Source organism: Arthrobotrys flagrans (genome assembly GCF_004000055.1).
Source record: "Arthrobotrys flagrans strain CBS H-5679 chromosome Unknown unitig_9, whole genome shotgun sequence".
Lineage (NCBI taxonomy): Eukaryota > Fungi > Ascomycota > Orbiliomycetes > Orbiliales > Orbiliaceae > Arthrobotrys > Arthrobotrys flagrans.
Window position 1 is genome coordinate 2,602,527 of NW_027137551.1, and position 23,653 is coordinate 2,626,179.

General features: G+C 46.7%; 10 protein-coding genes across 10 annotated transcripts; 4 read left to right on the forward strand and 6 right to left on the reverse strand.

Annotated features, from left to right (window-relative positions):
- Positions 1 to 149: 149 nt before the first annotated feature.
- Positions 150 to 2,418, forward strand: DFL_006110 (uncharacterized protein; the record flags this gene model as incomplete). The annotated part of the gene is made up of 5 exons (XM_067635477.1): positions 150 to 210; positions 269 to 485; positions 559 to 1,426; positions 1,483 to 2,115; positions 2,179 to 2,418. 5 exons carry the CDS (start codon positions 150 to 152, stop codon positions 2,416 to 2,418), a joined length of 2,019 nt encoding a protein of 672 aa, XP_067489902.1.
- Positions 2,419 to 2,796: 378 nt separating this feature from the next.
- Positions 2,797 to 3,246, reverse strand: DFL_006111 (uncharacterized protein; the record flags this gene model as incomplete). The annotated part of the gene is made up of 2 exons (XM_067635478.1): positions 2,797 to 2,892; positions 2,980 to 3,246. The coding sequence occupies 2 exons, from the start codon at positions 3,244 to 3,246 to the stop codon at positions 2,797 to 2,799; spliced, it is 363 nt and encodes a 120-aa protein (XP_067489903.1).
- Positions 3,247 to 5,873: 2,627 nt separating this feature from the next.
- DFL_006112 (uncharacterized protein) lies at positions 5,874 to 6,617 on the forward strand (the record flags this gene model as incomplete). The annotated part of the gene is made up of 1 exon (XM_067635479.1): positions 5,874 to 6,617. The coding sequence occupies one exon, from the start codon at positions 5,874 to 5,876 to the stop codon at positions 6,615 to 6,617; it is 744 nt and encodes a 247-aa protein (XP_067489904.1).
- Positions 6,618 to 8,997: 2,380 nt separating this feature from the next.
- On the reverse strand, positions 8,998 to 10,271 carry DFL_006113 (uncharacterized protein; the record flags this gene model as incomplete). The annotated part of the gene is made up of 2 exons (XM_067635480.1): positions 8,998 to 10,154; positions 10,214 to 10,271. 2 exons carry the CDS (start codon positions 10,269 to 10,271, stop codon positions 8,998 to 9,000), a joined length of 1,215 nt encoding a protein of 404 aa, XP_067489905.1.
- A 518-nt stretch (positions 10,272 to 10,789) lies between these two features.
- DFL_006114 (uncharacterized protein) lies at positions 10,790 to 11,922 on the reverse strand (the record flags this gene model as incomplete). The annotated part of the gene is made up of 2 exons (XM_067635481.1): positions 10,790 to 11,360; positions 11,429 to 11,922. 2 exons carry the CDS (start codon positions 11,920 to 11,922, stop codon positions 10,790 to 10,792), a joined length of 1,065 nt encoding a protein of 354 aa, XP_067489906.1.
- A 1,402-nt stretch (positions 11,923 to 13,324) lies between these two features.
- On the forward strand, positions 13,325 to 15,130 carry DFL_006115 (uncharacterized protein; the record flags this gene model as incomplete). Its single annotated transcript, XM_067635482.1, has 4 exons — positions 13,325 to 13,441; positions 13,533 to 13,625; positions 13,702 to 14,253; positions 14,312 to 15,130. The coding sequence occupies 4 exons, from the start codon at positions 13,325 to 13,327 to the stop codon at positions 15,128 to 15,130; spliced, it is 1,581 nt and encodes a 526-aa protein (XP_067489907.1).
- Positions 15,131 to 15,710: 580 nt separating this feature from the next.
- On the reverse strand, positions 15,711 to 16,801 carry DFL_006116 (uncharacterized protein; the record flags this gene model as incomplete). Its single annotated transcript, XM_067635483.1, has 2 exons — positions 15,711 to 16,255; positions 16,336 to 16,801. The coding sequence occupies 2 exons, from the start codon at positions 16,799 to 16,801 to the stop codon at positions 15,711 to 15,713; spliced, it is 1,011 nt and encodes a 336-aa protein (XP_067489908.1).
- Positions 16,802 to 18,519: 1,718 nt separating this feature from the next.
- On the forward strand, positions 18,520 to 19,478 carry DFL_006117 (uncharacterized protein; the record flags this gene model as incomplete). The annotated part of the gene is made up of 3 exons (XM_067635484.1): positions 18,520 to 18,760; positions 18,831 to 19,069; positions 19,161 to 19,478. 3 exons carry the CDS (start codon positions 18,520 to 18,522, stop codon positions 19,476 to 19,478), a joined length of 798 nt encoding a protein of 265 aa, XP_067489909.1.
- Positions 19,479 to 19,665: 187 nt separating this feature from the next.
- Positions 19,666 to 20,669, reverse strand: DFL_006118 (uncharacterized protein; the record flags this gene model as incomplete). The annotated part of the gene is made up of 4 exons (XM_067635485.1): positions 19,666 to 19,900; positions 19,963 to 20,132; positions 20,199 to 20,289; positions 20,365 to 20,669. 4 exons carry the CDS (start codon positions 20,667 to 20,669, stop codon positions 19,666 to 19,668), a joined length of 801 nt encoding a protein of 266 aa, XP_067489910.1.
- An 840-nt stretch (positions 20,670 to 21,509) lies between these two features.
- DFL_006119 (uncharacterized protein) lies at positions 21,510 to 23,038 on the reverse strand (the record flags this gene model as incomplete). Its single annotated transcript, XM_067635486.1, has 3 exons — positions 21,510 to 21,863; positions 21,927 to 22,903; positions 22,972 to 23,038. 3 exons carry the CDS (start codon positions 23,036 to 23,038, stop codon positions 21,510 to 21,512), a joined length of 1,398 nt encoding a protein of 465 aa, XP_067489911.1.
- Between the last annotated feature and the right edge of the window lie 615 nt (positions 23,039 to 23,653).

Here is a 23,653-nt window from a genome sequence, read left to right on the forward strand (position 1 = left end):
ACACAAACTCAAGGAACTGGTTTGTAGCCGTTCGCGAATCCTCATCATCGAATCGACACTTTCTTCATCCAACCACGCGATCCCCAACCCTTCCACTTCGAACCATAGTTAACCTGTTCTATCGTTCAAATCGCCTGCATTCCGACATCATGAGTGCCGCAGAAAAGTCGCGCGGCCCACCAAGGGTCAAGAATAAGGCCCCGTCGCAGCGTCAGTATCAGTCGTTCTGTTACCTGAAAATCCATACTAACATCCTACGATTCTATAGAACAAATCTCCGCCGAACAGCTGCTACGAGAGGCCTTTGAACGGCAAGAACCGGGTGTCCAAGCACCAACCCAACGTTTCGCAGATCTCGAAGAACTTCATGAATACCAGGGTAGGAAAAGGAAGGAATTCGAAGATTATGTCAGGCGAAATCGGATAAACATGAACAATTGGATGCGGTACGCCGCCTGGGAGTTAGAGCAGAGAGAATACAATCGGTGAGTCTGTCCTAATTCAATATATACGTATTGATCCAAGAAGCTGATTACTGACGGTAGAGTTATACTATAGAGCACGTTCGATCTTCGAGAGAGCACTCGATGTCGACTCTACGTCTGTACCATTATGGTTACGGTATATTGAGGCGGAGATGAAGACTCGAAACATCAATCACGCGCGAAATCTCCTGGACCGAGCAGTCAGCATCCTCCCGAGAGTCGACAAACTATGGTACAAATACGTTTATATGGAAGAAACCCTTGGGAATATTCCCGGTACCCGACAAGTGTTCGAGAGGTGGATGTCGTGGCAGCCGGACGAGGCTGCATGGGGCGCTTATATCAAGTTGGAAAAACGATATGGGGAACTCACAAGGGCGCGTGCGATCTTTGAACGATTTACTCAGATACACCCGGAACCGAGGAATTGGATCAAGTGGGCGAGATTTGAGGAAGAGAACGGGGATCCAGATCTCGTGCGTGAAGTTTTTACGGCGGCGATAGAACATCTTGGCGACGAGTTCATCGATGAGAAGCTCTTTATTGCATTTGCGAGGTTTGAAACGAAACTCAAGGAGTTTGAGAGAGCCAGGGCTCTATACAAGTTTGCCTTGGACAGGTTACCGCGGTCGAAATCTCAGCAGCTTTATAACAACTACACTACTTTTGAGAAGCAATTTGGTGATAAGGAAGGGGTTGAAGATGTCATCGCTGCGAAGAGAAGAGTCCAGTATGAGGAATTGATCAAGGAGAACCCCAAGAACTACGACGTTTGGTTTGACTACGCTCGGCTGGAAGAGGCTCAGGGCGACGTTGATAAAGTTAGAGATGTCTATGAAAGGGCGATTGCCCAGATCCCCCCGACGCATGAGAAGAGGCACTGGAGGCGGTACGTTTATCTATGGATAAATTACGCTTTGTATGAAGAACTGGAAACCAAGGTACGTTAACATTACCTACTGGAATTTCGACGACGGCGTATCTAATAATAATATAGGACAAGGAGAGAACGGGTCAAATCTACAGCGAGGCGCTGAAGCTGATACCGCACAAGTCTTTTACATTTGCAAAGATCTGGCTGATGGCCGCGCACTTCTATATTCGCCAGATGGATGTAACAAAGGCTCGGAAAACCTTGGGAACCAGCATCGGAATGTGCCCCAAGGACAAGCTGTTCAAAGGCTACATCGAACTTGAAAAGAAGTTGCACGACTTTGTTCGTTGTAGAAAGTTGTATGAGAAACACATTCAGTTCAACCCGGCGAATACACAGGCATGGATTAATTTCGCGGAGTTGGAGCGAGCGCTGGATGACATGGACCGGGCGAGAGCGATCTTTGAACTAGCCATATCGCAACCAGAACTTGATATGCCTGAGCTTGTGTGGAAATCGTATATCGACTTCGAGGAAGAGGAAGAGGAGTGGGATAGGACGAGAGCCCTATACGAACGTCTGCTGGCGAAGACTGAGCACGTTAAAGTTTGGATCAGTTATGCACATTTTGAGATCAATGTGCCTGAGGAAGGCGCCGAGGATGAGGAGGTAGTTAGCGAAGAGGCGAAGGATAGAGCACGAGCTATCTTTGAGAAGGGCTACAAGAGACTAAAGGATAGTGGCCTAAAAGAAGAGGTATGTAATCGCTACTACCCTCCGTCAATGATCGAGATAGTAGTTACTGACCGCTTCCGATAGCGTGTGGTTCTGCTCAATGCATGGAAATCCTTCGAACAGATTCATGGCACGCCGGACAGTATCCAGAAAGTTGAGGCACAGATGCCAAGGAAGGTTAAGAAGCGAAGAAAGTTGGATGATGATAGCTTCGAGGAGTATATGGACTACTTGTTCCCGGCCGACGAAGAGCAGAATGCAGGGATGCTTAAGTTGTTGCAAGCTGCCCATAAATGGAAACAGCAGCAGGCCGGTATGGCTTAGTGGCAGTGTATCTCTAGTAGAATATTGTTCGGCCTCCGCGATGGCCTGAGACTTAGCCCAAGATCTTTCGGCAAGGATTTCAATTTCATTACTAACAGATCCCGGCAGTTGTTGTATGATACGAGATGCTTAGATATTGGGCAATGGCAGGTGCCGAACTAGCGCCTAAAATACTTAATACTTTTACGAGAAGCTAAAAGGCTCAAACCATTAATAGACAGGATATCCCGGGGTATCATGTAGTGAAAATATTATGAGACTGGCGGATTGCGTGGGCCGCAAGACAGACCCGAAACCATATTGTTTAAGACCCGGTGGGGCCATGAGAAATAGCCATATCCCAACGAACAATGGATAAGTTTAAAGGGTCTAAAAGGCCTAAAAGTCATCATCGCTCTCGTCACTGTCAGCGGCAGAGTTCTTTGGTTGGATAATCGGCTTTCCCTTGCGTTTATTCTCTCGCATTTGCAGTATCTGTTGATAGGAAGAATCTGCCTGTCAGCTAACCGGGTATCTCCGCATAAATTTAAACCTGGCGGTGCTAGGATTCGCATCACGTACCCGTTGTCTGATATCCCGCTCCTCCTTGCTTATGGTGGACCTTCTTGGATCCTTCTTGGAAGTCGTCTTAGAGAGCTTAGATTCCGAACTGCCTTCCTCCCCGGGGTCGACTGACGAATGACTACGTGGGCGCTTCTTACGCTCCCGCTGCTGCTTCCGTCGAAGGGCACGGGAGACATCACTGGTCGGAACCTCAGCGGTTCGAGCCTGTAGGAAAGATGCCAAAGCGGCCGAAGCTATTTGTTTTGTCTGGGTGGCTGAAGCCATGACGGTGTAGATGTATGTATGCGTGTATGTATGTATTTCGTGGTTATCTTGCGGGAAAACGTGGCTGGACAATTCCTTTTGAAAGCTTAGGTGTCTTGGAATCCTGCGCGGTGATAACTATAAATACAAATACGAAGTGAACAATGCAAGATTTTCGAGGAGAGGTTAGAAATTTCCCAAAGTAGAAAAAAAAATGTATGGCACAGGCCAGCGCTTGCGACAACGCAACGATTCCATGGCTGGGTAGCGCGAGTCTCTCTTTCACATAGCGAGCCTTTATGCTTTCCTCTTACAGTTTGGACGCCAATCAATATCTACGAACGAACTTTGTGTTAACCAGCATAGCCCTGCGTCTTGTACTCGGGCGAAAGAGATGACAGGTGCTAGTGGAAGTGTACATCATACGTGCATAGTAGGTACGAACGTACCGATAATGATAACTGACATTTAGATCCCGGTAATTTTTTGTGACAGGATCGTGCAGCCCGTTCTGGTGTCATGATATCCACGAGAGACCTCTCCCCTGTGACGACAAGCCTGTCGCCAATCCGGCATTTTCGCTGATGCTATCTTTGCATACACCAAGCAAAAGTGGGGCCTTACGTCTAGTACGAATAGTATTATCGATCCCGGGGAATTTATTCTCATTACGAACTGTTCTAACCAGCTTGACATCTTGGGCCAAATCCATGTCCGTCATATCATGAGCCTCAAATTTTTCTCTATTTGAAAACTATATTTACATTCCGGCTTGACAATACGAGCATTTCTGACAGCCGGAACCATCCTCTGGCTACTGTTCCCGAACCATCCGGTACATTGAAACCGGACCCACGGCATTCCAGAACTTTGTCTTCGTCGATAGATAAAGCTGCTAAGGAAATTCCAAATTGCCAAGTTTTGACCCGAGCCGAAGAGCAAACATCGCAGCAGAGTATGGGGAAAATTGGACGAAGAGCCACCAACATGAGACGGCTAACTAGCCTGGAAAAAATCGCTTGGATTTTGGTGGTGGTCACACAAGGCTGAACAGGCGGCATCACAGACAAGTTCAGAGGCTCAATCGATCGCACATTTCGACCACTTTTGAACTCGTTGTACCCCTGCCAAACACCTTCACCACATAATTCGACAGGGGCGGCCAATTTCTGCCTGTCGCCGTCTTTCTACCTCTTTCAGTGCCATCTTCCCGCAGGGAATGACCGCAGGCGCCTTTGATTCAGCTGCGCTTTCGGGCTGTCCACAGATTACTAACGCTATGTATGTATGTCGAATTGTATACACACACATGACTAGGCTAAAGAACATTACCCACAACCTAAAGTGCTCGTCTTATACTCGCAAATCGATGAGACGAATTCGAACTATTACCTGGCTTCAGAAGGTGGAGATCCTTGCCATGCTAGGAGTAGAGCTCATTTGTTGAGCCCGGCTCCAACCTGTGCAAGGTACTCTGGTCCGTGGGTGCCCCGTAGTAATGAAATGTGGGAGCCGATTGATGGCGAATGGTGGGGCCCAAACAAGTTTGGTGTGCAAAGCCCAGCCGCATAGCCTCTTTTGAAGCTGCTAATTTCAACGAACAATCACGAAACTCGACTATTCCATTTCTAGACAGAAACATAAAGGAACCCGAACTCTCTCACTGTGATACTCTGCCCCGGTCAGAAATTTTGTCATAGTCACCCCTCTTGCTATTAGGGAGCGGCCTTCGGACGAGCCCTATATGCACGATGGCCAAGGAGCCGCAGAAGCCTGTAGAGAAATACCAAGCTCCAAAGTGTTCTGTGACTTGGTTACGCCGTGGAAGCTGGAGCTTGCACACCTCAATAACAACCTCACAGACGAAAACGTGGTGGGCTCTTTATTATAAAGCCAAGGTCAGGCCCCCGTCGCCAGTTTCAGCCTGTCGTTGCCGTTAGGTAGCTAGCCGCGATACATAAACCTGCTTCCCCCGCCTTGATTATCTCTTTCCCACCAGCTTCTTTTGACCTACAAGGGATTCTATATTTAAGAATATAGATCTGTTACTTACTAAGCTACTCTAGTATCCTTTTGAGATATCCTGTGGTATCTGCAACAGACAACCTTATTTTATACATTTTGTATAACAGTTTCACAAACAGCCCTCCCGTTGCATTGGTATTTGTGCTACCACTTATCACAGATTGGGCATCAGTATTTTATCTTTCCTTTTGCGCTTTTCCTATTAATATACATTTCCAACAATGCGGATTTTTACATTGCTTGCTGTTGCTCTAACGGCAATACAAGGGGTCGCAGCCGTCTGTGAATGCCCGGAAATCGCAGCGGAAACTTTCAGCTGTGAATTAGATGACACGGGCTGTCTTTGCGGCGCAGAAAACTACTTGGAAGTTCTAAGTTCCTGCGCGAGGTTTCGAAGAGGGCAAAACTGTTCAGAAAGAGACATACGACGGGCAACGAATTCTTACAATAGGGCGTGCTCGAGTGAATCGAGTACTATTTCAACTACCCCTTCCTCGACAAGTCAACCACCAGGAACATCCAGCACCTCTGGACCTACAACTACGAGTGAGCCCACAAGCTCAACATCTGCTCCGTCCTCCTCTTCTTCCACTTCCACGTCCTCTGTACCTTCGACAGCAACTATGTCGCCAACAAATACAGCAGCCGCATCTGGTTCCAACAACAGCAATTCCGGATTAACAACCGCCCAGATTGGTGGTATTGCAGGCGGCAGCGCAGGGTTCATTCTCATTGTAGTGTTTCTTGCAATCTTCTTCAAGTTCAGGACGTATAAGAAGATTGATAAGAAAGAGGATGCTGAGAGGAAGATCGAGGCTGAGATATTCATGGATGGTGGCAGGCAGATGCGTGCCGCTTCTTTGGCTCATGCTAGCGACCGTCTCTATAGCACTCAGAGACCACTTTCCCACGCCCTTGGTGAATACGATTCAACAAGGTACGAGGCAGACGACGACGACGACGACGACCAGAGCCCGAACAGCAACACTAGCGGCAACTACTTCAATAGATTCAGTGGCAACCATGTCGATGATTCTGCCAGCGCATTCTCCGGAGGCAGCCCCCAGGGTTATCACCCCCCTTCAAGTTTCCGCGACAGTCAAAGATCATCTTCAGTACCAATGTATGGCCCAGGCGGCCCGCCATTACCCACAGCTTCATTAACCTATGAACAATACCGGAACCAAGCACAAGAATCCTCTGGGGAGAGATCTAGCTTGATGCCCGGACAATCTCAAACCGGGAGTTTAACTCCCCACCGATCAGTTTCCGCTCCAACCGCTCAGATGCAGATGCCTCGAATCTCAAGAAGGCCGGTTGGCAGTTCACTCAACAACCGTTCAACTTCTGGTTCATACAACCCTTAATTCTTTGGCTCTCTTGAATGAGAAATCAAAGGATATAATTCTTCAACATCCTGTACAATCGTTTCGCCACCGTAAATAAGCCCTACCCCTTTACATTCGCTCGTAACATAGTTACTTTGGTGCGCTATGTGCATGTATATATTTTTACGATAATACTTTTGTTTGGATCATTATTACGGCGTTCTTAGCGGGTATGCTTGGAGTTTTACTGTTTGAGGGTTTCATGATTTTATTATTTTTATTATTCTTATTCTTACATGTCCCCTCGGATATCGATACCATCATAGAAAACCATTCGTTCTTTGTATTTAGATAAAACCACGGGATTTGGACAAATTTAACGCGAGGACACACGAAACAAAAAATCATCATTTTTTTTTTACATTTTTTGATATCAAGATACCGATAGGCTTCCGAAATCCACCAGCACACGTGCTCTGCCAATCATTCTTTTTCTATTCGATCAGATCGAACGGCAGCGCAACGTCGAAAATCCTGTGAACCAAGTTTTTTCTAGCATTATGCAGTTAAACTAGTCCCTAGAATCGCTATTAAGCTTTCAGACTAGCAAGATATTCGAAAATAGCAACAAAGAAATCGAGTTGAGAAAGAGAGGCCCACAGCTGAGCCTCACTCACATCACGCCATTTGCTTTTTAGTACATCCGAAACCCGGGTCAGCCCAAAGCCCTTCTTACTTATAGGAGAGAGGCCCACAGTTTGCGGGAAAACTCTCAAGTGTTCGGGAACAAAGAAGGGCTTTTATGAGGAAGGATTTAAAGACCGCGAGGAAGGTTACAGCCAAGCGATCTCCAAGAAGCCTGGTCCTTTCGCGAATACGTTGCAATTGAAACCGCAGACGTAAATTTCATCCGTCGCAAGGCTAAAAAGGTCATTTAGCATGTCTGAGTGTCTAGATATACATAGAAACTTCATAGTTTAGGAGATTTTGGCAATCGGGATTGCGAACTCGATAGGAAACCGCATGGCCATGGAGATCAAGACCATGCATATGATCCAGCGGGTTCTCACCAAGCTGTGGCAAAGCCTGCCTAAGACCCTCAGCTACTAGCAGGCGCTATCTAAAATATTCTTCAGCTCTTCCAGTTCAAGATATATCGATCCAGCTAAGTTACAGACCCGGGTTTGAGATGTGTAATTTCAAGATCTTTTGTTCTCTCTTCCCGTTCGAAGCGCGAATACACGAGAAACATCACTACCCACCTCTTAATTCTTTTGCTGTAGAAAATTTAAACGTACTTACATTTTGATAAATGTAGTGAGTAATTAATGTCGAGTTTTAATCCACCCCTTTGGCTTAGTAGTGAGCGAGCGAAAGATCCATAACCATGAACCATGAGCATGGGCCTGTCGATTGGCCTTGTGTCCATTAACCTTGCTTGCAGCCTCCCGACGGCCTCTGCGTTGGAACTATAGTGGAGCCATCGTGACTAAGAAAACTGGCCTCGTTTATCCAATTGAAATCTAACAGAGCCGAAGAGGGGTTTCTTTGAATTCTTCGCGATCCCTCTGACCCACTAGCTATAATATCGGTTTGGGGGTTGGTACAGAAGCCAAGGCTGTTGGTTTGTGATCCCGAGCCTGGGAGGGTTTGAACAATATCCAAGGGTATTTAGCTAGCACCCCGGGGCATGAGAACATATCTACGGGACTGTCAGTTCGCATGATATCAGTTACAGTGATCTTTTTAATGTTGCAAGTTGCTTCGTTGCATGGGGTATTTTCATGTCGGTTGGATGCTATATACAGGCTAGGATTTTTATATACAATTGTTCTAGCCTTCAAGAACGCCAATACAAAAATATTTGTACATCAAAGGGTTTTTTTCCTTTCAGGGCCACCAATGGCTCGCCCGAAATAGAAAAAAAAAAATGAGATGAGAGTTAATTTTTTCGCAGAGCTGTCAACGTTCGCCTCCGCTTGCTCAATCACCTTTCGCGACGTAGGCTTTAGCGGACCGAAAACGCATGCAAGTTGGAATTCGACCCACGTTCCAGCACAGCCGGATTTTCTACCTTTCAAGTTGCTCCACAAACCGAAAACCACCATAACGAGATCGTCAATATTCGTATTGAGCCTAATAATGAAGAATGACAAATAATGCTCGCTTCCGAAACTGCCAGAAACCTTTATTTCGCTTGTGGATAGGGGCCGGTGACCCTTTTTTTTTTGTTTTATCGATAGAAGTAATTTCGGCGTCTAGAAGAAATCCGACTTTTCGTACGTTTGCCATTGTGGTTTTGCAGCAATTTGACTGTTGCCTTTATGAAGGAAAAAAATATTCAAGTTCAAAGAGCTCCCCCTGTGAACAAACCTCAAGGGTCAGGGTCGATGCAAAGCGAAGCGGGAGGGCCAAAAACTCAATCGAGCCCCGCGGTCGATATCGGCCCCTCGGTGGGGCTATCTTCCGGGAGCACGAAGCGTTTCATCCTTTCCACAATTCTGCCGTCGATGTATAGCTCCTCGATCATTGTCTTCTCGCGCAATGGTTCGTCTTTGTTATCCTCGATGTCTCCTTTAGACAATCTCTCTACCCAACTTTTAGGCCAATCGGCCTCCTCGATTTTGTAAGCGTCTGCGACGTCTTCCCGCGCTTGGTATGGTTCGTAGGTACCCAACGCTATCGATGCGACTTCGCGGGAAACATGTTCCATAAGGCGACGTTGGGTGAGATATCTTTGGATACGGAAGGGCGTGTTTAGGAAGCCTAGAAGGTGAGGAAATGGTACTACTTTTGAAGGCTGAAAGGATGCCGGTACCGATGGCGGCAGCGATGCAGATGGATATTCGGACTGAAGGATCGCAGGCGGAGGGAATTGAGGCTTCCTCGGCTTCTCCTTCTCAGCGTCTTTCTCTGTCGAGCTTCCAGTTTCCGTAAATTGGCTCTCCTGTGTGGTCTCGCCGGGCAGTGCATCTGCTATCGACGAAACCACAGGCTGTGGTTCAGGTACCTCTTTCTTTTCCTTCACGGGTTCGTCATCGATGATATCGGGCGGCCCTAACCATCCCTCATGCAGCCCTCGTACGTACTCCTTCCACGTATGCCGTCCCACAACAACCACCCCGCCGGGCCCCTCTTCTCTACTGAGACCTGCCTGCTTGCCATGCGCCAAAATAACCGCTTCCTTCTCCGTTCCCTCCGAATCATCTTCCCCTCTTCGAAGCCTCCGTGTTCTCTCCGCAACCTTCCACCTGATCTCGCCGGCCTTTCTTCCCTCTACAACTTCGTAATCCACTGCCGCCGAAACCAAGACCGGTTTCACATATTCCTTAAAATACTCTCGCGCACTCGTAATCCCATCCCCGGGAGGGGATGCAAGGTATATCGTAACTTTTCGGGGTAATTGGTGCGGTGACAACGGCCTTTCGGCGAGATGGGAGACCCTGTCGCACCAATACTGCTGAGCCTTCTTCTTTTCGCGGCGGTCGTAAACGATTAGGCCTGTCCAAGCGCTGACAATACCGATGAACACGAGCCAGGGTTTGGACGGGAGCTTCGCCTTGAATTTTGGGATGCCTATTGACGGGGGTATTAGTACTCATACGATTCAATCGGTGATGTTTTGAAGAATATACCTAACATAACATGTTCGAATGCCGGATTCGGCTTCTTAGGAACGGGAGCATCCGCCATGGTGTGTGTGGTAATGAAGGTGGTTTGGTGGGATGGTATTGTTTGGCGTGGGAGGTTTGAAATTTTTATGTCCCAAGATACTTTTTAGCGACAGGCTATCGATACGGAAGGAAAAACGTGGACAAGGGTCCCACGCTACAGTCCAACGTCATTGTATCACCTTTGATGTATATTTCACAGATTTCTACAAGCAACATCCCGGCAGGCTGTGGACGTCGTTCTTTTCATTGTATAGAAGTAGTATCTATCTACCATCATGCGTATTGACAGATGCTTTTGGGGGGTTTGTTTTTTTACCATAGCACACGAAACGCAACGCCGAACAAATATCAAGCCCAGGACTCCAGAAGAAGATGCAATGTAATATCTTCATGACATCGAATGAATAATTAAGAAAGAAACGTTACAAGGTCATGGTATACATGAGAAAGGGATAGAGTGGGAGGGAGGGAAAAGTCGAAGAGGATTGAGGAAAATCGCTAATCATGCAAAAAAAGCATCCATAACGTTTGAACCCTTTAAAATCTGGGTATTCCACCGTTTAATGCGAACAGCTTTGCGCTGCTGGTCGCGGTGACACCGTCGACTAGCCTAGCATACTGTTCAACCTGTCGGGAAATGAGAAGAGCATCGAGTCTGCTTGGCTCCTGGGGAAGCTTGAACAGCTTTTGCCATTCATCTTCGGGCAGCGGTGGGAGTTTCTGGGCAGCTCGGACTGAGTTTTCAGCCTTTCTCTTTTGCTGCCAGGTGGAGATCTTTGTTTGTTCACGGGCAAGAGATCGCTGGTAGTATGCTGCATTGTTGGCTTCGGTATTATGAGCTTCGATTGCTTCAAGAATGAGGTCGCACGACTTCTCTAGAACTGGGTCGATAGTGAGATCTAGGGCATTGAAGTTGGTGCTAACAGGAAAGTTTGGTTGAGGATATGTTGGTGGATTAGTCAAGGAGGAGACAGAGACGGGCAAATTGCTGGGTGGCTGAGGAGGGATAGAAAGCTGGTGAAGGAGAGATGTGGCCAGATGAGAATTGTAGAGCGTCAATGGAACTTCTTGGAGGATATCCTTATAGGTAAGGTTGTGCTTGATCAAGCTGTACACATGTACTCGGTTAGTCCCCTTTCACGATGCAAGGCCCTTATGGAAGCTCTGTATGCTTACTTTTCACTTGAGAACTTGTTCTCCTTGTATGCTACTATGAACTGTGGGGTTAATCGGTAGGCTTTGATAGCAAGCCCGCCCTGCGCGCTTCTTGTGCTATCATAAACCAAAGCTACTGTCCTTTCATTCATTTGGCTCTGGTAGTGAGCTTGGTTCTCGATAAAGTTAGAGTTGATGAAGTTCCCCAGTGTCGTGCTCTGATACCATCCGACATTGTTGGCATCAACATTGACTTCTCTAAGGCACTTGATCATCTCATTCTGATACCACATCACACCCTTGTTCTTAGGTGTAAGGGCCGACGAACCGCTGTCGTCGCCTTCGGCAGAGGTTGGGAACGGGAAGGCATTCGTGATTTGAAGGACACCATCGACTTCCATTCCAAGCAGGGAACCGTAGACGGTTGTCGGATAAACGCCAGTGGCATGCTTAACAATTCGGAGAGCGACGAGCGCGTCGACGCGGACGCTCTTGATTGTCGATATGTCGGCCATTGTGGGGTATATATCTGATCGAAGAGTATAGATATAAGAAGCGGTCTGGGTCGGTCGGTTCGGGATGAGGTGAAGTTGGAAATTTGGTGTGGAAAAGAAAAGATAAGCGATAAGATCAAAGCAAAAATGCAGCCGCTGGAGGGCTATTTTGCCCTGTATTATCACGTGATTCACAACCTCATCTACAACACATCAACACAATCCACAACACATAGTTCCGATCGTGAGTTCATTCATTGGTACTTATCAGCATCATACAATAGGAGATAGAAAATACATATGAGCTACCTTGGAATCCCCACCCGAAATCACCGATACGGTGTATACTGGCTTTTGCCTGCACCGACTGGGCATCATGCGTTATCGTCACAGACCTTCCCAAAACCAGCCTATTGGCCTCACCACTTCAATGTCAAACTCGGTGAGCAGATGTTAATGTTTCGGAGGCTCATGCTGAGGCGTCAGATCGGTGCCTCTCAGACGTGAGAGGCTGCCTCTGCTAGTTTCCAGAACGTTGCCGCTCTAAGGAGGTGGACCTGCCGCATGTTCAAATGCAGGATTCCATTTAGCTTCCTTCGAATCTCGGGTTTGCGGCAACACGATTCAGGTCCTTATGCAAGTTCACACGACACATTTCTCGAATTGAACCTCGAAGTCGAATTCGAATTCCAGGCTGCGTCCTCTCTTACACGCACATGTCAAATCGCCTGCACTTAGGGATGGGTATTTACATAGACTTGCAAGCATCCATACCTTCTCACCACTGTCCTGATTGCCGCATCAGGACCCACACTCATTATGGCGGAGTGAGACCGTGCTAGGAAACGGGCAAGTCGAAACCATACCCGCAAAACTTAAGACGATCACCAGCGCCAGAAAATGCCAACCATCTCGAAAGTTGCTATCAAAAAGCCAAGGCCAAATTCGCGCATGAAAAAAAAGAAGCAGGGCGCGGAGACATCTTGCCGTAATAAACCAGATCCAGGGCATTCGCCGCCTATTTGCAACTTCCAAAACCATACTACCAAGACCCTTCGCGAGGATGTCTTGGAAAAAACTTGACCCCTTCGCTACCTCCCACCTCCAGGCATCTTGTTTTGCGGCGGCCTCCCGTATCGCCAGGAAATTAATGCGAAAGAAATCAGTTGGAAATTGCAGTGTAACGATGAGAACTTCATAAATACAGAGGGATCCCCCCTCGTCGTTCTCTAGAAATTGTTTATCGATCCTATATTCCGCCCAGGCCATGCTATTCCTATATCTACCGCTCCACTGATCCGTGTGCGCCACATCCGCAGTTCTAGAAAGCTTGATTGAACATCACAACTTCATTTCTTTATAATTTTTTTTACGATTTTTTCTTTCTCTTTCATTTATACCTTTCTAATTTAGATAGTCCGACATGGGCATGTCTGAAAAGAGCGCCTCAGACGATGCCTTCAAGGATATCTCGCAGGATATAGGAATTGCTTGTTCCTCTTCTTTCTCGGACAACTTCTCGTCTGGCACGGGCTCAGTTGTAAGTCAATGAATTTTGTGACTTTTTAACATGTATATACAGCGTCTAGTGAAGAATAATAATGCTAAATAAACTTTGGGGTAAATAACAGGTTGAACTCAAGAAACGCTTCAACTTATGGAGTTGTCTCGCCATGGAATTCGCCTCTATGGCGACTTGGGCTTGTCTTTATGTGACTATCGGTGTATGTCTACAAAACCTGAAACTTCCCCCAAGAAATATTGTGGACGGGTCTAATTCGACAATATTTTGGCACATAGACTTCGATTGATTGTGGTGGTCCGGTTGGTCTCATATATGGAACAATTCTCGTCACTGTCATGAACACGTGCATGGCAATGTCACTGGGCGAATTCGCTTCAATCATGCCTAAGGCCGGCGCTCAACAGCTCTGGACTCTAGTTGCAGGTGGGAGATACGGTCCCGTTATCTCATACTATACTGGATATCTTAATCTCCTTGGAGAAATCGCCATGTCTGCATCCTGCGCCTTCAACTCCGCTCAACTTACCGGCGCGGCCATCGAATTCACTCTCGGAACGACCTGGACCCGCTGGATGACCGTTCTGCTATACTGGGCTTATCTTGGTGTCTCCCTCATCGTCAACTTCTATCCTCGTTACCTTAGTTCTTTCAATATTCTCGGTTTCATCTGGCTGCTTGTCACTATGGTGGTCACTATGGTCTTATTCTTGGCCTTGGGCGAGAAGAAACAATCCGCAGAGTGGGTGTTCGGACAATTCGTGAATAATACCAATTGGCCCGATGGGTTTGGATATTTGCTCGGGTTGTTGCCAATTGTTTATTCCATGGTACGTTTTCCAAGGTCGGATATTAATGCACTCTAGTAAAGTCTAACGACCTCAATAGTCTGGCTTCGACAATGCGGCTCACTTGGCTGAGGAACTCGAGGATCCTGAAGTCAATGCTCCTAAGGCTATGGTTGGATCTGTCGCCATCGGAGGCATTAGCGGTCTTATCTTTAGTATCATCATGCTCTTCTGCATCCAAGACGTTGAAGCTGCTATCACCTCTTCTCAACCATATGTCAAGATGTTCATCGACTTGTTCAAGTCCCCAATGGCTGGATGTTTATTCGTCTGCATAATCGGTGTTCCTATCAATATGTTTGCGGCGGCATCAATTACTGCAAGCTCCTCTCGTTTGGCATGGGCGATGGCATGCGATGGTGCGCTTCCTGGGAAGAAGTATTTCCGTAGGCTGTCAAAGGAGAAGGCTGTTCCGGTTAGAACCATCATGCTTTCCGCAATCTGCCAGGCTGCGTTGGGGATTATTGCGTTCGGAAACGAAATGGCTTTCGAGGCTATCTTGTCTGTTGCGGTCATTGCGCTTAACCTTTCGTACGCCCTGCCAGTTTACTGTCTTTGGGTCAAAGGAAGAGGCATTCTTGACACTATGGAACTCAGAGGTTCCCAGCCCGGGTTGGGCATGGATAGACGATGGAATCTGGGCAAATGGGGATGGGCAATCAATATTGCGGCTGGTATCTGGCCGGCTCTCTTGAGTGTGCTGTTCCTGTTCCCCGTTTACTTGCCAGAAGTCGGACTCGTATCTGCTGAAGAGGCGAACTGGAGTATTGCGGTTCTTGGAGTCACTATGATCATCGCTACGGGCTATTGGTTCACCTATGGGAAGAAGCAATACCGTGGGCCGGTTACATCACACTGACAATTCCGGTTACATACTCTTACCATAATACGTATAGTATGTATTTTAGCTAATTGGAGGGTTGGGACGGATGGGAGGGGATTCCGGGAGGTGTTAATTGGGAGGCAGTTAGGCTCTGGATTTGTGGAAGGGGTAATGTATATACTAATGATTTGCGAAGGATTGCAATTGCTTTTGGGTTTTGGCGTCTTGGAGGATTTGGACTCTTTTTATTCAGCGACAGCTTCTTGTATCTACCTTTACTTCGACCTCTTACTGTATATATATCTGAATTCAAGCGTTTTGATAGACACACTCATAATTTGTGTTTCTTCTCATGTTAATTCTTGTCCGCATTGAAAATAATCAGTGATTCCAAGCCGGTTTGACCCGGAGATTTATGTACAGCTGCAGCCTACAAATTTTTTTTTTTTTGAGGCTGTCTCCTGTTGTGAATTAGTATCCTTTTTCTATCAAAAACACCAGGACGCCAGTAAGAAGTAACAATTAGTTATCCCAAGATATTCGCTCACTTTTAACTCCAAAGAGAAACTGTCGGTAACATATGTCATCCCATCGTTCAACATCATGCGTCCTTTGTTCACCTTGCATCATCCTCATACGCCGTGACATGCTTCGCATCTTCGCCTAGCTCGTTTTCGATGACTTTCTCCAGTAACATTTCCTTCTTAACCCATGCCTGCCGTCTCTTCTCTTCTAGCATCCTCTTCTCGGCCTCAAGCTCTACCGCTTCTTCCTGTGCCCATGCTAGCTTTCTACGCAATAGCTTGTACAGTTCTGATGGCGGGAGCTTTGATTCGTCAACGTCGAATCCATCCTCGGGGTCATAGTAATTTACTTCTTCCCTAGGTTTCTTTTCTTTGCCGTTTTGGATACCATTCGGACCTCCAGTTGAACCAGGGGCATCGTCGTCTTCATCGGATGGTGGTACCGGAGAAGGCGATAGTGAGGAGTATTCATCTTCTCTGCCGTGTTCAATGTGGTCGTGTAAATGAGCCGAGATATTTAGTGGATGGTTTGGATGTGACTTGGGAATTGGATCTGATGGTCGCAGGGCTTCGGTTTCATGAACCGTCCTCATGTGCTTTGCGAGGGCGTCGGATCGGGTGAACGATCGGTCGCATTCTATTATATTTATATTTATCAGTGCCAGATTCAATACCGTGTGAGATTCTCAAGTAGGGAGGGAAGGGGAGGTCGCGTACCAGGTAGGGTGCAGTAGAATGGCTTCTCTCTCGTATGGCTCCTCATATGGGCCTTAAGAGCGTAGCCGCTCGCATGCGCCATTCCTTTCCTCGTACAATCATCCCATTCGCAAGCATATTTGGCTCTTCTAGTTCCGATATGTTCATCGTGGATGTGTCGGACGAGGTCGTCCATGTTGCCCATGTCCTTCTCGCATCCTTCCCAGCGACACACGGTCACTTGTTCGCCGTGCTCGTCATCTTCGCGTGGAGTTCCAGGAACAGAGCCGGAGGTGTCGGAGGAGACGTCGGAAACGGCGATGGATTCCGGGGAGTGTGGTGCTTCTTCGGTGGCGTCGTCGTCGACTGTGCTCTCGCCTTTAAAAGCGATGGAGGCGGTTCTTTTGACGGGGAGGATGGATTCGGCGGGAGGGGAAGGAGAAGCGGAGAAGCTGGATAGTTCGGAGGAGGCTGGTGAGGAGGCCATCTTCGATTTTGTGTGACGGCGGGTCATTGGAGGTGATGGTGTTTTAGCGATGGTCAATGTTTGATGGTGGCGTTCCAACGGCTATCGCGAACTTGTCGCCAGCCATTTTTCGGTCGCAGACAAAATCAATGACTACTCTACGCTATATTCCTGACAGTTACTTACAAACAATATAGCTATACATATCTTAGGGTACTTTGAGGCCTCCGAATGCAAACTTTTTTTATTTCTTATCAAAATTAAAATGAGTTTGAAGCCCGAAACTTGAAGGAAAATACATCGCCATCTCAATTTCGGAAGTTTTATCACGTGACATGTGCTTATAATAACTGGCCCAACCACATGGCCAGTTGCCAGGCTGCCAGCAAATCTAGCGTCTCAAAAGAAAACTGTTGTCTCCTGCTGCCCTGTCGAGTATATTAGCATATGTCTACCTCACAGTACCATTCCCATTAATCGACTAGTCGTTATTATAGTCTGGTTGGTCTGATGCAGACGAATATTAATACAAGACAGGCAGTAAATATGACAAGCATACGTAAGTAGGAACGAAAAGAAAAAAAAATAAAAAATTAAGCCACATGCTGCCATTGGGCGACATCCAATGCCTTTTTTGTTAAAGCATCGCTCTCCCTGATCCACATTCTCACGAGCGCGGCCTTACTTTAAAGATCACGTGGGCTGGGATTTTGAGCATCGCTCTCGTTAATCAGTTAACTCCCTACCAACAGAACCATCGATACACTAGATTCTACTTATCATATATAGATACGGTAGTATATCCTACCGATCCAGCGACCAAGCGCTGGGACAGGGGATGAAATTTACTCATGGAACAATCAGTCTTTGAAGACGCCTAGTGTTCTCCATATTCGCCTGCCGTTGTAGAGAGTAGGCGCATCCTCATGGAAATGAGGGGGGAATAAAGCCATTCCCTTCAGATATTAGTAGTATCAATGGGGAAAATACCAAAATCATCTCTGTTCAGAATAATCTAAAGATGAACGTGCTTCCATGGTCTGCGGTTGCATTAACTCGTAACTCTTTCCTCACCCGCGTTGTCTCTGTTGCATTTTGTAATGCACCAAAGACCAAGAGTACGAGATATTTTATAATTTTAGGAAGCTTCAGTATCCGAAAGAAGTTTTCTGAATTAAGGACTTTAAAGCCGTTCTAAATATTTCAGTGTCAAAGAGGGTGGCGATATGTGCTGATAGAATCTTCTCGAGCGAGAGTGGCGCACATTTGAGCCTCCTCCTCTAGCATCGGCTATGACGACAACCTGCATGGTCTGATAAAGCATACCCGGACAGAATCGAACCCGGCTGGGTACATAAGTAATATATCCTGAAGCCTAGCCACCTTTGAAAGCTCCCCTTTCTAACCGACGATTCTAATTCTCGACTGAGGAGCAACTTGGCCTCACCTTTACATCGAAAATCATATATATTATTATATAAGCTTCAATATATTTCGTTGATTCCATTACAACACATCGACGAGCTCGAGCCCCTCGTCAAGTTCTCGCAGCATACAACCCCGCAGTGATATCGCGTGTAGGTGGTCCAATATATCCAACTTTGCAAAGTTAGCCGGGTTCGATAGGGAGTTAGACATCTGGGTTCGATTTTAACTTATATTGCATTAAATAATTACCTCTCTCTGCGTAACATCCAACCCCCATCTTGGACGTCAGACTCGGTGCCGACGTTGCAACCATGCAGCCACCCCTTCGCATAGCTATCCTTGAGACGGAATCCCCGACTCCAGACTTCCAGTCAAAATACGGGAGCTACGGCGATGTCTTCGTCCGTTTCTTGAGCAATGCGGCCATAACTTTGAGCACGAACCCACCGTTCCACGCCGAAGACCTACAATTCTCAAAATGGGATGTTGAAAGGAGTCCGGATTATTATCCGGATATTGAGGAAGTCGATGCACTTCTAGTTGTCGGGCATCGTAAGCTCCCCTCCGGTTACGCAGTTGCCTATGCGGCCTATGGGCATAACGGCTGACATCTTCGTTCGAGAGGACCACTTGGGACCCATTGCTATGGATTCAACCCCATGGATTCTAAAACTCGTAGACTTCATCCGTAAAGTTCTCATGGAGCAGGACCGGGTCCGTGTGATTGGTGTGAATTACGGACAGTTGATTGTAGGAAGGGCACTTGGGTGTGCCATCGATCGGATGCCCGGGTGGGAAGCATCCTTGACGACAATCAATCTAAGCGAAGTCGGGAAGAAGGTCTTCGGAAGAGATCATTTGGTATGTTTCAAATTACCTTTCAAAAAGGCTTGTGTACCAAATATTTGGCGTATATATATGGCGTTACTAATACGGCCACCTCGATTCTTAGAATCTCATGCACCTCCATAGGGACCATGTAGTCACACTCCCGGTCAACCCATTCCCGCAGCTTCCAAATGCTGTTTTGGAAATACTGGGCGATTCGGATCATTGCGCCGTTCAAGGCCTTTATACGCCTAGAAAAGTTATCTCTCTACAGGGTCTTCCAGAGATCGAGAGTGCCATGATGACGCAATTGATACACGAGAGACTACTGCAGGGGCAAATGCCGAAGGATGTGGCAAACGATGCGGCTGCAAGGACATCGCTAAGGAATGATGGTATTCATATTGGGGCGACGTTTTTGAGATTTTTGTTGGAGCCGTAGATGATTTGAACAAGTTATTCAAACTTAGCGGGTGTTAGAGAGGGAACGACTCTGATTTCGTATCTTGGACTGTTTTGTATATCTCGATTTATGGTCACCTATCTTGGAGCAATTTGTTCTAGTCTTTGACTTCAGATCTATTGATTTGATTGTTTATGTCGATTCTAATAATCTAGCCTTGGCTTGATTACTTTCTATGCATGCTAGACGCTCCGCCTTGGTGCGATGGGAAGACCAATGTATCTGCAATAACAACGTTTTCCCTCCTTCCGGCTACAAATACCACAATCTCCGCGATATCCTCTCCGGTCAAAGGTTCGACGCCTGCATAAACGGCGTCCGCCTTTGCCTTGTCTCCTCTAAACCTCACAACCGAGAATTCTGTTTCTACCTGGCCGGGATCGATGACCGCGACACGGATTCTATAGAAGACAATTATTAGCTATCCGATCACAAAACATGCATATATCGAGGAGCGATATACCCTGTACTAACTAGCTCCTTTCTCAAGGCTTCCGTAAATGCTCTTACGGCAGCCTTGGTAGAGCAGTATATCGACCCTCCGGGGTACGGCTCTCGACCTGCAATCGAGCCGATATTGATCACCGTACCTGCATCGCGGGCCTTGAAGAGTGGGATAACGGCTTGAGTCATCTATTGTCGACATTTAAAGCTTTAGTACCTGCACCCTAACGTTAATCGGGAGGTGTGGCCACTCACATTTATCAAACCCGTCACATTAGTATTGTACATTATATTGACATCCTCCTCTGCAATGTCGCCGACATGCTCCAATCCCTTCACCAAACCGCTAAAAAATAAGTTTAGTTCATGACCAAAATCTGTATACATCCCTTGAGCCAAATATGGGAGAAAAAACACTTACGCATTGTTGACCAAAACATCAAGTTTATCCTTCCACTCCTCCTTCGGCAGCTCTGCCCAAAACTTCTTAATATCCGCCGGATCACTAACATCCAACCTCTTCACCAATATCTCCGCCGCACTCGATAAACCTCCAATCTCCGCCTTTAGTTCTTCCAATTGCTCTTGCCGGCGTGCGGTAAGGATCAACCGGACATCCGGAGCAGTCTTTACAAACTCCAAAGCCGTAGCCCGACCGATACCGCTGGATGCTCCGGTTATGAGGATTGTCTTTCCTGAAAGACGTTTGGCGACCGCGGAAGACATGGTGCGGGATGGGTATTTAAACCAAGGGTTGTGGAACGGTAGAAGTAGCCGTTGCTGTTTTGTGGTAATGTTACGGGCGACCGCGGTTAAGGTTCTTGTCGCGAACCGAAGGGTGGTTGCGAAGGGTGGCATGCAGGTTGGTATTAGAAAGCAAAAGTATATGGAATCCCGTCAAGTTAAATTATAAACCGGGGGCCCAGAAGCCGATTGAACGTTAACCTGGGCGGGTATCCGCGATTATCAAGCTTAGCCGGGTCCGGTTCGGCGATATGCAATGCGATGTCAGGATGAATTACGATTCTAGCTTTATCTCTTTAGCTTTATCGTGTCGACATTTTGTCATTCGGTGACGTTTTAGAGCTAAAGCTAGGTTTCATTTCGGCACGAAGAGGTGGATGAACCCCCACTAACCGTAGCTATCCCACACGGGCCCAATGGAGGGGTATACAAAAGAGGTAGGCAGCTCGGTTACAAGTAACGGCACCCAGAACGTCGGCCGGAGATTGTCCGTTGGAGCTGATTGACAATGCACAAAATGTCACAGACAGATATCTATGCATCGAGGAGATTGGTCAACAAGATAATCATCTATTATATAATTTTTGGGAAGATACAATCAATATCATGGTTCCCAAGGAGCTAACAATAATAATAATACACCTCTGCGTGTATAAAATGATAATAATAATACAAAACCCCAGGTCCCAATGCGCCGAAATCCATTCAGTAGCCCGATCTATAAATTTAAACAAGTGACCCTATAAAACCAGAGGAAGAGGGGAAATTACCCTTTCAAATGTGTGGTGGTCGAAAAAGATAATCGAGGTATAAAGGAAGTGTTCATGCCTTGCACTTCTTAGTCGTCCTCAAGTGCTCAATCCTACTTCTCATCCATCCGCTCGTCACTCCCTTTTTTTTTTGTCCGAGAGTAATCGTATACCCCAGCTTGCACTCTTCGTCTGTAACTTGCCAGATAAAGCATTCATTCCACTCTTCGCACTTCACACGACAGGCGTCATCAAGCCTCGGCTTTCCCTTGCCATCTTTGGCGACCTTGGGGTTGTTCTCAACTTCCTTTAATAGATTTGCAATCTCGATCTTCCGGTCATCCGCCAAGTTATCCCAGTTCGTCTTAAGGTCTGTGATTTCCTTGTGAACGAACCCTTCGTACAAGTCGCGATAAAGGATAGGTTTCTATCAAAGAATATATTAGCACCCCGAAAACAAAATATACTAAACATCAAGCTCCAAGCTTGCCTTAGGACTAAGCCTCATCTCCCACTCGTGCAACATGCTAATCTCCATCGGCAACAGATGATGCAGCGTAAAGATCGGCTCACACCATTCCTGAGTCCGATGTTTAATCCCCCACGTCTGTTCCCCTTGAAACCTCGCATGCAGCTCATCCCACACCTTCACACCCTTCTGCTCCATCACCTGTCCCAAGAGTGCGTCTCCGCAGCAGGTAGCGATAGCTTCGTCATCGTAATCGTCCAGATTAAACCCCTCGGGTCCACCGAACGTTTTCTTCATGGCCCCGTGGCTAACCACAATACCACTCCCACCGTGGCCGAACAGCGTAGCACCGTACTTATTCCGACTCCCCATATACCACGCATCATCACTATCGAAGTTTGTATAAAGCCACCGATTGAGAGAGTTCCAGAATGCAAAGCTATCGGCTTCGTAAAAGATATACCACTTCATATCCGGGTAATTCTTATACGCATGTTCGAACATCGGTAGCCATTTATATTTATCCAGGTTCCAGCCACCTTCGATGTTTGCAGCAGCGAGTGATACTCCTTCCTTGTGAAGCTTTTGCTGTTCATGATAGGTTTTGAATTGGTCGTGGTTCTTGAGCTTTTGTGAAACGTTGGCGAGAACGTCGATTACATGGTGACCTTGGATGGTTTCCTCGAGGTCGCTATAGATTACCTGATTTGGAGCATCTATTTGACCGAGTCGGGTCATGTGGATGGGAAGACGGTTCCAGAGGACTTGAGCACCAGTTTTAAGCATTAACAGGGAATCTTCGGCGCCTGGAACCGGTAAGGGTTTGTGGCTTCGTTGGAAGAATTCGGCAGGGATGGTGTCGTCTATCCATGATGGCCAGGTTTTTTTTGTCGAGGCATGGTGTAACCGAGGACTATAGAGGGAGGTGAAGGTCATGCATGTTATAAGGAGTATTAAGAATGCGACGGGGACTATGCGGAGAAATTGCGTCTTCGGACCTATAGATCGATCATATTAGACAAGCAAAGTATAATTAGGAGGGAAGACTCAAGGGTAATAAGCTTACTTGCTCCTCTTGTTGACGCTGCAAGTAGCGTATAGGAGTACTTCTCGGACCCGCCGAAGATATTCATATTGAAGATAGATAGTTGTAAATACTTAAAGGCGGTCGAATAATGTGCAGGACCGATATAATCCGAAGAAAATATTAAAAAAGAAGAGTAATCATGAATAGTAAAATTCTAAAATGACTGTAAAGTAGCGATCGTATTAGAGAGGTCGACAACGGTATCAAATGATATGCCCGTCAAATATTAAAATGAATGTTTGAAGGTATAGCAGAAAGAAGCACGCAAAGGACCCCTTGATATCAAAACTAGAAATGCATTGATGATAAATGTGATCTGCAGAACAGGCCACCTGCTGGAAATGTCCCGCAAATATCAGAAGCTTCAATGGAGAGGTAGGTTACGTAGTATTCAATTCGATTCGATGCCCAAATTTGATCAGCGGCAAGCAAATAAAGAGAAAAAAAAGATAACAAGGGGAAAGGGACCCATGACCAACGGCTTCCCTTATAATATAACCCCCATCAAACCACTAGAAAGCGTCGTAACATTGGATTAATGCTTTTCTGCACAACCATTCGGTTCGCGAATCGGCATCAGATGCATCGGGGCCAATAGCTCGGAAAGTTATTTCCAGTTCCCGGGGTTTATGGGAAATTTTAAGCTAATACCGACGTAAGG